The sequence below is a fragment of the Danio rerio genome, chromosome 1, assembly GCF_049306965.1.
Source record: "Danio rerio strain Tuebingen ecotype United States chromosome 1, GRCz12tu, whole genome shotgun sequence".
Lineage (NCBI taxonomy): Eukaryota > Metazoa > Chordata > Actinopteri > Cypriniformes > Danionidae > Danio > Danio rerio.
The window spans coordinates 49,639,432-49,652,635 of NC_133176.1; the positions used below are offsets into that span (position 1 = coordinate 49,639,432).

General features: G+C 34.5%; 1 protein-coding gene across 9 annotated transcripts in view; it reads right to left on the bottom strand.

Moving 5' to 3' along the window:
• The window catches only part of atp11a (ATPase phospholipid transporting 11A), a 137,018-nt gene that overhangs the window by 69,041 nt on the left and 54,773 nt on the right, over positions 1-13,204 (bottom strand). For all 9 annotated transcript variants that reach the window (XR_012408021.1, XR_012408019.1, XM_073954285.1 and 6 more), the window contains exons 2-9: positions 10,467-10,589; positions 9,568-9,657; positions 9,401-9,481; positions 9,206-9,313; positions 6,442-6,570; positions 2,529-2,632; positions 2,187-2,237; positions 1,117-1,181 (exon numbers count right to left, since the gene is read on the bottom strand). Coding sequence is in view for 7 of the 9 variants with exons in the window: in XM_073954285.1 (XP_073810386.1) it covers positions 1,117-1,181; positions 2,187-2,237; positions 2,529-2,632; positions 6,442-6,570; positions 9,206-9,313; positions 9,401-9,481; positions 9,568-9,657; positions 10,467-10,589 (751 nt within the window). In the remaining 2 variants the exon portion in view is untranslated. The remainder of the gene's footprint in view (positions 1-1,116; positions 1,182-2,186; positions 2,238-2,528; positions 2,633-6,441; positions 6,571-9,205; positions 9,314-9,400; positions 9,482-9,567; positions 9,658-10,466; positions 10,590-13,204) is intronic.

Here is a 13,204-nt window from a genome sequence, read left to right on the forward strand (position 1 = left end):
ATGTCTGATAATATTTTTTCTTCTGAAAAAAGACTTATTTGTTTTATTTTGGCTAGAAAAACAGCAGTTTTAAATTTTAAATAAATCTTAAAGTACAAATTAGCCCCTTTAAGCTGTATAGAAGAGTTTTAAAAATATCTAGTCAAATATTATTTACTATCATCATGGCAAAGATAAAATAAATCTGAAATTATTAGAAATGAGTTATTAAAACTATTATGTTTAGAAATGTGTTGAAAAAATCTTTCCATCAAACAAAAATTGTGGGGGAATTCGGTCTTCAGCTGTATACAAAGACAATTGTATCTTGACAAAAAACTCTTGTGTTTGCAATTGCTTGTTCTCAGTGAGACATTTTGTGGTTAAACAATAACGACATTTTTCACAAGCTTCTTTGCTTCTATTTACCACAGCTCTTTTTATTCTGTAGCGGATCATAGCAGCTCAGCTGAAACAGTTCAACATTTTTTTCAGCTTGCCCCGGTCTTGAATCCTCACGTGTATAATGTGACATTCATCTCTCTTTCTCTCTCTCTTTCTCTCTCTCTTTCTTTCTCTCTCTCCAGCAATTACGAACTTCTCTCTGATCTCACAAGCCTGAGTGACTCATTTAATTACAGTGGGAACAGAGTGACAGAACGACTCCATCAGCAACTCTCTTCTCTTATTCTCTTGCCTCTACCTTGTAGGCTGTATCAGGTTATTATAGTGATGGATCTTGGCGTCATCAGTAAGTTTAGGTTTCCAAAGCGATACAAAAACTGATTAAATATATGCCTTGAACTGGATTGTGCGTTGTTCAGTGTATACAACACAATCTCACGGCAATTCGTAACTTTTTGATTTAGTGGCTAATTCGTATGAATTAGTACAATCTAATTCGTACAGTTTAGTACGATTTGCTCATCACCCAATGATGGTTGGCGTTAGGGGTGGGGTTAGGTGCCACGCCTTTTTCCTTTTTAAAATCGTACATTTTCGTATGACTGCACTCATACAAATTAGCCACTAAACTGACAAAACGTAAAATACTTACGTTTCCTCGTGAGATCATGCTGGTATTTATACAATATACATTATATATCATGTATACACATACAAAATGTTTTTTCTTACCATGTATGTATTCTGTGTTTTTCAGTGTGGCTCCACGTAGCAGCAGATTCTCAGAACCCAGAGGTCTGAGAAAATCAAACAATATCAAATTCAGAATTACACATATAATAACTTTCTTTTTTTGGTGCTGAAAATTTATACTTAAAGACTACCTTAAATTAAAAGAAAGGTAAATAGGTAAAAATCGTAACATGTAAAATAAAAAACCATTGCTAAAAAAAACAATGAAAATATACAATTTTGTGCTATATAGAACATACACTCACCGGCCACTTTATTAGGTACAACTGTCCAACTGCTCGTTAATGCAAATTTCTAATCAGCCAAACACATGGCAGCAACTCAATGCATTTAGACATGCAGACATAGTCAAGATGATCTGCTGCAGCTTAAATCAAGCATTAAAATGTGGAAGAAAGGTGATTAAGGTGACTTTGAATGTGCATGGTTGTTGGTGCCAGATGTGCTGCTGTGAGTATTTCAGAAACCGCTGATCTACTGGGATTTTCACACACAACTATCTCTAGGGTTTACAGAAAATGGTCCAAAAAGAGAAAATATCCAATGAGTGTCAGTTCTGTGGATGCAAATGCCTTGTTGATGCTAGAAGTCAAATGAGAATGACCAGACTGGTTTGAGCTGATAGAAAGGCAACTGCTTGATGCTATCATGTCAATATGGACCAAAATCTCTGAGGAATATTTCTAATACCTTGTTAAATCTGTGCCACGAAGGATTAAGACAGTTCTGAATGCAAAAGGGGGCCCAACCACCTATTAGTGAGGTGTACCTAATAAAGTGGCCGGTGAGTGTATATATTATAAAAATACTGTATTTATTTATTAGTTTTAAATACGGTATATACTGTATGTTTATACATTTGCATAACTTACATATCTGCACCAAAAAATGTTTTAATTAAAGAATGAAATGTTGGAAGCATTGCTTTAGCAAGAATACGAATTGGAAGACAGACCTGTTCTATGAAAATGATAAATTGTGCCTCTTGAATTCAATCTTTCACACACTGGCCCTTTAATTAAGAGTCAATTTCCTGAATATAGATTTACCTCGCGATGGGCTCGTCTCGATCCAAATAAATATTGATGCGTCCCACAAATCTACAGCGGGAGAGGAAGAAAAGACAGAAATGAATGTCTGGTCTGGGCTCTGTGTCAATATGTGTGTGTGTGTGTGTGTGTGTGTGTGTGTGTGTGTGTGTGTGTGTGTGTGTGTGTGTGTGTGTGTGTGTGTGTGTGTGTGTGTGTGTGTGTGTGTAGTTAACACACTCTGGAGTGCGTTTCATGCTGTTTTGACGGTCCAGCAGTAATTCTATACACACTGTGAATTTGTAAGCAAAATCTGCGGGTTTGTTTTTGTGTTTGCTGCTGATATAGAAGCCTATTTCTCACTTGTACAGGTCTGGCTGGGGTTGTTCGCATTCTATGGTGGCGTGCAGCGTGTCCACCTCCTCTGCTGTGCTGAAGGCTTTTGTGTCCTGAACTGCATAATAGGTCTTTGTGTAAAGAGGAGAGCAAGAGAGAAACAAGTTAGCATTCCAAGGTCAAAAACTCTCACACAAATTTCTGCTATTAACTATTAAGAGTGTGTGTGTGTGTGTGTGTGCAAGTGTAAACAAATATACAGAGCAGATCAGAAATGGAGAAAATCTTGAAAAACACTTGATTTTTATTCATAAATGATACATTTTTCATTATTCAGAATTGGAAGATTTATTTTTCCTACTTTAAGCAAAAACGTATTTCATTCTTTTGAAAAAGCAGTTACTGATCATAAGGAATTTACCAGGTACCATGTTAACACCTGTAAGTAGAGGATCTGAAAGTTTTTTTTCTAATTTTGATGAATGTGCTTTTTCATACACACCATTTTTTTCAACCCAGACTCATTACGGAAATGTACCCAGGTCTACATTTCTGGGGACAGCGAAATACATACCTGGAGGTACTTCTGTTTGCCGTTTTTGTTTTTGCAAATCCACCGGAGGTCGCTGTGTTTGCTATTTGATGATATCAAATTTCTTTTAAGCATCCTCTTCTCACATGAATCCACCAGAGGGCGCAATATACACTTCAACCAGCCAGCCCAACTTGCTGTCGACTGACTGACTGACTGACCCACCCACCCCTGTCCCTAAACCCAACCGATAGTGTTTTCAAAAGCAATCTAGAAAAAGAAAAGTGGTCGCAGTCGTGTGATTTCACCACATTTTCAGCCTGTTGAATCTTTATTTATTTTTTGGCTTTTTTTTACCTGGTTTCTACAACCATTCTTTGTTGAATTCAAACTATGTTGTCGCGATCAACTCAACCATGCAGCCCAAGTCCATCGGCGTACGTGGCAAGCTACTGGGCAAACTGGTAACAGCCGTCCAGCTGTCAGCGGGCACTCAAACTAACAGGACCCATTTGTGGCATCATACCGCCCCATAGCGTTCATTTTAAAGATGAAATGCAGCCATAAGTACCACCTTTGGCTACATAATATGCGCTCCCCAGAAATATAGACAGGGGTACATATCCATAATGAGCCTGTGTTGCGTTTCTCATGTCAATTTGTTTTATACTGCATTTCAAAACATACTTGACTCATGAAATACGTTCTTTTGTCCTGTTAGAATAACTTTAAATGGGAGCAAGGAGTATCCTTCAAATGTTCTAGATCTAAAATCTGTTGATCTCCACTGAATTTTACACTCAGTGTAATAATTTAAAATACATAAACCCTTATAATTATTCTACAGCTTGTTTGCAATGATGTGATTCTGGTTACATGTGAAATTCCAGTGCAGAGCTATAAGTAATAAACTAAATGGAAGAAAGAGAATAGTCCATATTGTTGCACTGTAGATTGCTTCAAAAGAGATATACTGTAAACAGAAAATAACCACATATGTATGTTGGACATGATTCTTATTTGTGACCCTGGACCACAAAAAAATTTGTGGGAAAAGCAAAAAACTATTTTGATTGAGATGTTGTGACAAAATAATTAGTATATTAAGAAATAATCATCTTCCATGACAACATTTCGGGAATTTCCTTCTGTAAAAAAAAAATCTTTGGTAAAATACAATGCTAAAAACTTCATTTAGACAATATTAAAGGCGATTTTCTCAATATTGTGATTTTTTTTGTTTTAACTCTCAGGTTCCAGATTTTCAAATTGTTGTATCTCTGCCAAATATTATCAATGGAAAAGTTTTAAGTCAACGATCAGATAATGCGTATATCTCAATTTCCAAAAATGTACACTTATGACAGATTTGATGTCCAGGGTCACAACAGGGTAACTGAAATATTTACTTGCCTATAAGTAGGCCCACACACAATCTGCGCGCGCAGATTTACGCAGATTTTTAGCCCAACATTTGATTTTGTTTATTTACTTGTGTAAATGTATGTTTAAATTAATTACAGTAATATTATTGACTAATATGGAAATATTTATATGATTTATATGATTTATTTACAATACAGTTTGTTAAGTAATATTTTCTTTCTTTTAGTAGATATATTATATGAGATACTTGCTTAGTTTACCAAATAAAGTGGATCTAATTGGATTTGCACTGTAAATATAAAATAAAAGTTTAAAAGGTTTTACTTTTTATTTGATATATTAAGGTTTTAGATATGATACCCCAAAAATAATTCAGCATAAATCCACAGATTTTTAACACAATTCTGCGAAGAAAAAGCAAAAAATGTCCACAGATTTCGTCTGGCCCTACCTATAAGGCAGCAGATCTAATAAGCAACCTCATTTTAAATGATTATACCTACATCAAAACGTTGTTTATTGGAAATACTATAGTTCTAAATGTTACTACAGAAAAAAAAAAAAACTAGTACAGAAATGTTCTGTTCTGATCATTCTGTAGTAGCTGTGGCATCACAACAACTTAAATTATAGTAATAAACAAAATACCCAATACTATACTTACTTTTCTTTAGAATGTTTACTACAATACACCACAGTTTACAGTAGCAAAGCTAAAGTATACTACAGTATTTATAACAGTTTATCAGTTCACAATAATTCATGTTTTGCAATATAATATTTATTAACAGAGATGTAAATACTACAGTATAATATATACATCATACATTTTCCTATAAAATATTATAGTATATTTTCATGTGGTTGTGTTGTCTTCCAGACATTTGTCTGCACAAAAAAGCAGATGAAAGCATATAAAAGCATGGATGCATAACGTTGTTTTATTTTGTTAGTGGATGGGAAAATCTACAAAGGTAACCAAGGTGCTTCACAAAAACAATCGTCTAGTTTTGGCAGGGTAAGTTATTTATGTTCGCTGAATTTTTTGGTGGTGTTGTTTGTAATATCTGTCTTTTTCTATTTATAATACATAAACATAATATTAAGATTAATAACAATATTTTACTAATTATATATTAACATACTGATCAGTGCTGTCAAATGATTAATAGCCTTTAAAAAAAAGTTTGTACATATGTAACGGAGGCCAGCTAGTAAGTGCTGTGCAGGTAAACCTCACTCCTCTGACCTCTAAAGGTGCTCTAGCGACAAACACTGGAAGCCATGGTCTTTAGCCTCCTTGTTAGAGCAACCGACTCCCATGCGGAAGGTCGCTGGTTCAATCCCAGCACGGAGCGGGTTGGGTAGTGTAGGACCGGTGGGGTTACACATACAATTGTGCATCTATATATTTGAGAAATGTTCATTTCAAGCCACTTTTCCTTCCGTTATCAAGTATATTTCCCTACAACTTTTGAAACTCTTCAATAGCTATGAGTTTTTTTCTTTTTTGTTTTTGGACTGACCAAATTTTAACAACAAAACATAAACAGTTAGAATCACTTACAGCCCTCCATCTGCAAACAACCAATTGTAATATTACCAGTAAAGTTTCATTCCTTTCATTTAATTCATTTTCTTTCTGCTTAATCCCTTTATTAATCAATGATCGCCACAGCGGAATGAACCGCTAACTTATCCAGCATATGTTTTATGCAGAGGATGCCCTTCCAGCTGCAACCCAACAATGGGAAACACCCATATTCTCTTATAGTACATTCACACACTACGGTCAATTTAGTTTAATCAATTCACCTGTACCGCATATCTTTGGACTGTGGCACCCGGAGAAAATCCACATGGGAAAAACATGCAAACTCTACACAGAAATGCCAACTGGTCCAGCCGGGGCTCGAACCAGTGACCTTCGTGCTGTGAGGCGATCGTGTTATCCACTGCGCCTACCGTGCTGCCCCACCAGTAATATTTGCATTTCTACAAGATATGTATATAATCGTTCACCTTATGGCTGGACTCTCCATCTAAGCTGGCTGTCGTGACGAAACACGTCCCATCTTCTCTACTGGTGGACAGCAGTATGAGGTCACAAGGAAACGTCTCATTCTCTTTCACCTGGACAATATCCCCTACCTAAAAAAAAAACAGGAAACATTTACAGTTACAGCAAGAAAGTAAACAACAACCTGAAAATTCAAATGTGAGAATATTTTACTAAGAGTTTTGTAAGAGGGCAAAGTGACAATCACATGACATAGCATGACTTATTGTGCCACTAGATTGTCTCCAGCAACCATTATTTGAAAGTTTCCAATCCTACACTCCATTGAATCTTTTTGAGAAAGACAGTGAATTCAATTAACCCTTGTGTATTGTTCAAATTGACTACTATTTCACTGTGTTGGTGGCTGTTTTTGCCTCATTGACCTCCATTATTACAACATTTTTTGACCGCAAAGTAAACAACGTTGCAAAAAATAGTACAAATGACAAGTTTTGCCTCTACCCAACAAGAAAGACCACCAACATTCAAGATTGCACGATTATATGTCATCATGGCTTTGCAATCAAAAAATGTCATTATAATGGAAGTCAATGGGGTAAAAACAACAATCAATATAACGAAAGGGAAGTCAATTTACCCAAGGTGTATTGTTGAGTTTTTGAAATTGATTTTCAAAGCATTTCCCCCAAAATGTGTCTCAAAATTAGGTTTGTCTTCAAAAATCATTTCATTTGCCAAAACACAGAGAATGTTGTGGTTAAATTAAGACTCAAAATCACCCTGGAGTTGTTGTTGTGACCCGAAGTTGTTATTAAGACAACAGCACACAAGGGTTAAATCGAGCTTTTACATTCACAAAAGTCTTTATCACACACTATATGAAAGCAAAATAGGGACACTTTAAAAACAGATCATGCAGGATTCTTCTTTTATCTGTCCCATTTCATTATGAATTCCTTTTTTTCTTTCCAAACTGTAGTGATCTACTGTGATATACTGCATGACACTAATATCAACCAATCGGCTAAAAATAATCAGTTACATCACAGTGGAATGAAAAAAGTATCATGCTCATGAATCTACATAAATGAAAATCCCGACTCTGGTAGTTGTTCCCGTTGGCCCGTCTGCATGTGTTGCGTAACAGATTACAGATGCCGACCGGATTATCAGCGGGAAAAGCTGTAATGGTAAGTATTAAGGCACATTCTGTCTTCATAGTCACAGCTTCCAGTGTACTTTCCCAACTTGTAGTAGAACACAGTGGATTCCACAGACAGAAAAAAAACAACAACTGGAAGCTAAAAATGTGTAAGCAACGAACGCAAAATTGAGAAAATAGCAATATTTGATTCTGATGTTCTTCTGACCAACTAAATGACAAAACTTTTGTTTAAAATTTACTTAAACCAATACCTTAGAAATCCATAAAATCCAGAGAAACAGATATTTCTAGTTGTCTCATTTTTTCCCATTTACATTTGCAATCAGAATTATTAAACCCCCTTAGAATTCCTTTTCTTATTTATAATTTCCCAAATGATGTTTAACAGAGCAAGGAAATTTAGACAGTATGTCTGATAACATTTTTTTCTTCTGGAGAAAGTCTTATTTGCTTTATTTCGGTTAAAATAAATGTTTTAAATTTTTTTAAAAACCATTTTAAGGTCAATATTATTAGCCCCTTTAAGCTATATTGTTTTTCAATAGTCTACAGAACAAACCATCATTATACAATAACTTGCCTAATTACCCTAACCTGCCTAGTTAACCTAATTAATCTAGTTAAGCCTTTAAATGTCACTTTAAGCTGTATAGAAGTGTCTTGAAAAATATCAAGTCAAATATTATGGGCTGTCATCATGGCAAAGATAAAATAAATCAGTTATTAGAAATGAGTTATTAAAACTATTACGTTTAGAAATGTGTTGAAAAATCTTCTCTGTTAAACAGAAATTGGGGAAAAAATAAACAGGGGGCTAATAACTCTGCAATTGTACATGCATATATATGATGTATAAATGTTATACATAAATCTGTTTTTATTCCATGGTCTGTTAAAATTCTTGATTCTGATTGGCTGGAGGGTGTGCATTATTTCCATTGAGATTTACGGGTAGTTCCAGCAAAGAGCTTAGAATCACCAAGAGGCGACACTCAATAGAACACCAGCAACAGCCGCGCGATTCCGGAAGAAAACCCACGCGAACCCAGGAAAAACATGCAAACTTCACGCAGAAACACCAACTGACGCAACCGATGCTCGAACCAGCGAACTTTCTTGCTGTGAGACGACAGCACTACCTACTGTGCCACTGCGTCTAAATGCAAACATTAGTAGCAACCATGGCCACTGCTATAAGTGACAGTGGCCGGAGTCTTCGTATACACTAACACTACATTTATTTGACAGCATTGAGTGTAATAAATATGTCATTAACACATAGCTTGGTTTGGCTGATCTTATTTTAGACCTTATTTATGATAGAACAGTGCAAAGTTGGGGAGAGAGAGGGTACAGAATCCGGAAATGTCTGCAAGCCGGGACTCGAACTCGGGACGACAAAAACACAGTGGCCAGTAGGGACTGACGAATTATCTAATCATTTAAACAAGGTAAAAAGGGGTGATATTAAAGGAAACCTGTTTGAAAACAGTCATTTTTGTCATATGGTGGCAAAAATGTGGTCACATTTAGAGCAAAACTAACCCAGATTCCTCAACAATACATTTGATCCAGATTTTACTTATATGCTCACATACCCGTAGCTTCTGACTCTGTTTGCGTACGACTTTGCCATGCTGGACGATGTGGACCGGACATTGGTTTACAGAGTTGTCCGCTTTGTGCCTGATCCAGTCCTCGTACCCCTGCAGAGAGGACGAGAGGAGAGGAAGATGAGTGATGACACAATTAAGAAACCAATTATAGAAAAAAGAAAGAGTGTTTTCTCTCACCTGTTTAATGGCTGTGACTGTGATGACAAAGAAAAGAGGCAGGCCGCTGGTCATAGGACTGGTGGGTGTATCAATGATCAGCTACAGACAGAGAGAGAGAAACATCACACATCCCGCTGGCACTGAAAGGTCAGCTCATGCTAAACAGTACCGCTGCCGTCACAAACCTGCACTAGAAAGATGATCAGAAAATAGAAATTGGCGATTCTTCGGAACTGCTCAAAGAGGTTCTTCGGTATAAAATTCCAGAACGTATACTGTTGAGAGAAGGAGAGATATGTTTATTCTCTGAAAGGGACTGACCTGTAATTCTGCATTGTAATATTTTAAATTACTACTCTTTTTTTTCACGTCACTTTTTTTGTTAGATTTAAGATCAAAACAAGCTAAAATGTTGCAGATGTACTGTTGTCTTTTGTTGTAATTTTGTCAAAATACAAATTTTATATATATTTTTTGCCATTTATTGTTATGTAGATTTTATCAAAATAATTTCTAAAATTTTTAATATAAATGTTTATTTTTAGATATATGCAAATGAGTCAAATATGATATTAAATATCTGTGAAATTCAGCATTCAGTGTAAAACTTATTTATATATAAAAATAAAATCTTAAAACATATTTATTCTGACCTTTACTTATTATAATATATTAAAGTGTAGATGATCCTATTAAATGTTTTTTGCTATATAGTACCAAAGAACATACCAAAAATATTTATTATTAATAATATAAAAAAAATGAAAATATAAAAAAAAAAAAAATATATATATATATATATATATATATATATATATATATATATATATATATATATATATATATATATGTGTGTGTGTGTGTGTGTGTGTGTTTGTGTGTGTGTGTGTGTGTGTGTGCGTGTATATATATATATATATATATATATATATATATATATATATATATATATATATATATAGTTATTATTATTATTATTATTATTACTATTATTGTTATTATTATTAATATTATTATTATATAAAATATTCTTAGTCAGCTTGTCATGGTTATACAAAACTGCTTGTCGTAGTTCACATCTGACCTTCGAGGAGACGATTCTGTTGTCAGGAAATCTCTGTGGAATGTAGGCTTCTGTTCCTGGTGGAGGCTCTTTATGCCCAATATAAACCGTCCTGCTGTCCACCCAGTTCTCCTCTCCTGTACACTGAAACAAACAGACAGACAGCATGCATTATTTATTTATTCAGATATATATATATATATATATATATATATATATATATATATATATATATATATATATATATATATATATATATATATATATATATATATATATATATATATATATATATATATGTATGTAAAACTATTCTCTTTAAATTACATTTAAAAATCACTTTAAAAGAAGCCCAAAAGCCCCAAATCTAAAAACTGACAGATGGATGAAAAGGGTGTTTTTGCCTCCAGTGTGTTGTCATGTGAGTTCACAGGTCAGAGAAAACAGGTGCACAAAAAGAGGAACCCGCTTTGAGCTACAACTGCAGAGTTTAGTCTGATGAGAAAGAGAACAGATAGAGAACTTATGGTCCCCGTCATGCTTGATTTGACTCTCAAAGGCAGAGCGACCATAGTTTCATAACAAAGAGCGAGAGGCAGAGAAAGGAGACCAAGAGAGGAACAGACAGAAGAAAAGAAGAGTGCAATACTAGACTTTTACATTTCCTGTAAAAAAAAAAAAAGCCGGGTGCAAAGATGACACATTGGTTCCCAGTGTTTGTCTGTATGATATTTTAGTAAATACTTTAATGTATAATATTTTAAAGGGAAAATTCACCCAAAATTCCCTTATCATTTACTCTCTCTCATATGGTTTTATGAGTGTCTTTCGTCTGTTGAACACAAAAGAAGATATTTTGAAGAATGCTGGTTTTGGGCCCCATTGACGCCCATAATCGGAAAAATACAGAATTACTAAGTTAATTGATGCCAGCAACCAGCGACGGATCTTCACATCACATTTTGAACAAGTAAAGTGTAAAATGGCAGGCACTAAAGCTAAAACGGAGCTACAACTAAACTAAAAATACACATAACAAAGTGTAACTGTTTAGCTAAGATCTTTAAAATGCTATCTCTTTGTGCTTCACAAATAAAAAAGAGGCTGGAACAAGGCTGAGCAAATTGTTATTTATTTTTTTCACCGAATTATCCCTTTAACACTTACTGTAGAGGTTAATGTGGAAAAATGTTACACTAGAGCAATAACAACAGTGCTGAATAATGCTAAGAAGTACTAATAACTTTTAATGTTTCAGTATTTTACATGAATTCCCTGTACTACTCTACTTTAACTAAAAGCAAAAAGCGGAAAACTATGCTATAATAAAAGCAACAGCGTGAAATATACATCCTAGCAGGTTTGCACACATGTTAATATCGCCTGTTTCATTTTTCATTATTCGTACTTCACTCAACAGCTGTTCTGCAGCATCCACTCTTATTAATGCTCTTGACCACATTATAGCTTTAAGACACTGCAGGGGAAGGAGATTTACATTCCAATTGACTGATTACACTAACAATTGTATTGGATAATATTTTTAGTTAAAGTTTTCGAAGAGTATAATTTTATATATGAGGCATTGTTTTATGAAATATGCAGCACATACTATAAATCTGAACATTCGATAAAGTCAGATTTCTTTGGGAATTCACATTCTATATTTAAAGGGGACCTATTATGTCCCTTTTCACAAGATGCAAAATAAGTCTTTGATGTTCCTCAAGTGTGTAGGTAAAGCTTCAGCTCAAAATACCCCACGAAAATTGTTTTATAACTCTTAGAAACTGCCCCTTTTAGGCTTTGATCCATATTGTGGCATTTTGGTGACTGACACTTTAAACTTAAACAAGATTATGCTTTTTCAAAAAAGGGTGGAGCTACAAATGCCTGTGTGTCAGCATAGTGGCACATTTTTAAAAAAGACTAAAGTCCTGCTAATGAGGGAGAGATCGTTGATAATGTGCCGGGCTTTCCCTCTCTGATGACACACTCTAGACTGTTTTATCAAGTGTGATTATAAAAAAATTAACAAATATATTTTTACCATTAGAAGCTGCTTATATTCACAGACTCTTGCCCCACAAGTGTGTTTAAACCCCTTATAAAAATGATTTTTGGATAATAGATCCCCTTTAAAGTCAAAAGGTTTAACAGAAGGGATATATGGGAATCTTTATTATCACTCAATACTTTAGAAAAGAAATTATAGAATAAAATGTTGTATATAATCACAAATATTTTGTATGGACATATGCCTCTGTAAAGGCCTTTAAAATGTGTATACACTATAACTAAAATGGTAATAAATGTTTTATGTAAAGCTGCTGAAGTGGAGATTTATGAAAATAAAATAATTTTCAAAAATAAAATAAAATATTTGATCCAATTTAAACCTACAGACACAAATTGTGACAAAAGAATCACATAAAAGGGTATTTTTCGACTGAAATTCCAAAAAGCCCAATATCTCAAAATTGAAAAGTGCATTTATGCCAGCAGTAAGGCTGTGTGATTAATTGAATCGCAATTTGAAACGTTTTGATTAGGGAATCGCAAAAGACTGCGATATGAAATATATACAGTTGAAGTCAGAATTATTAACCCCCCTTTGATTTGATTTTTTTTTTTTCCCTTCCAGCCGCAACCCATCTCTGGGAAACATCCACACACACTCATGCACACACATACTCATACACTACGGACAATTTAGCCTACCAAATTCACCTGTACCGCATGTCTTTGGGGGAAACCGG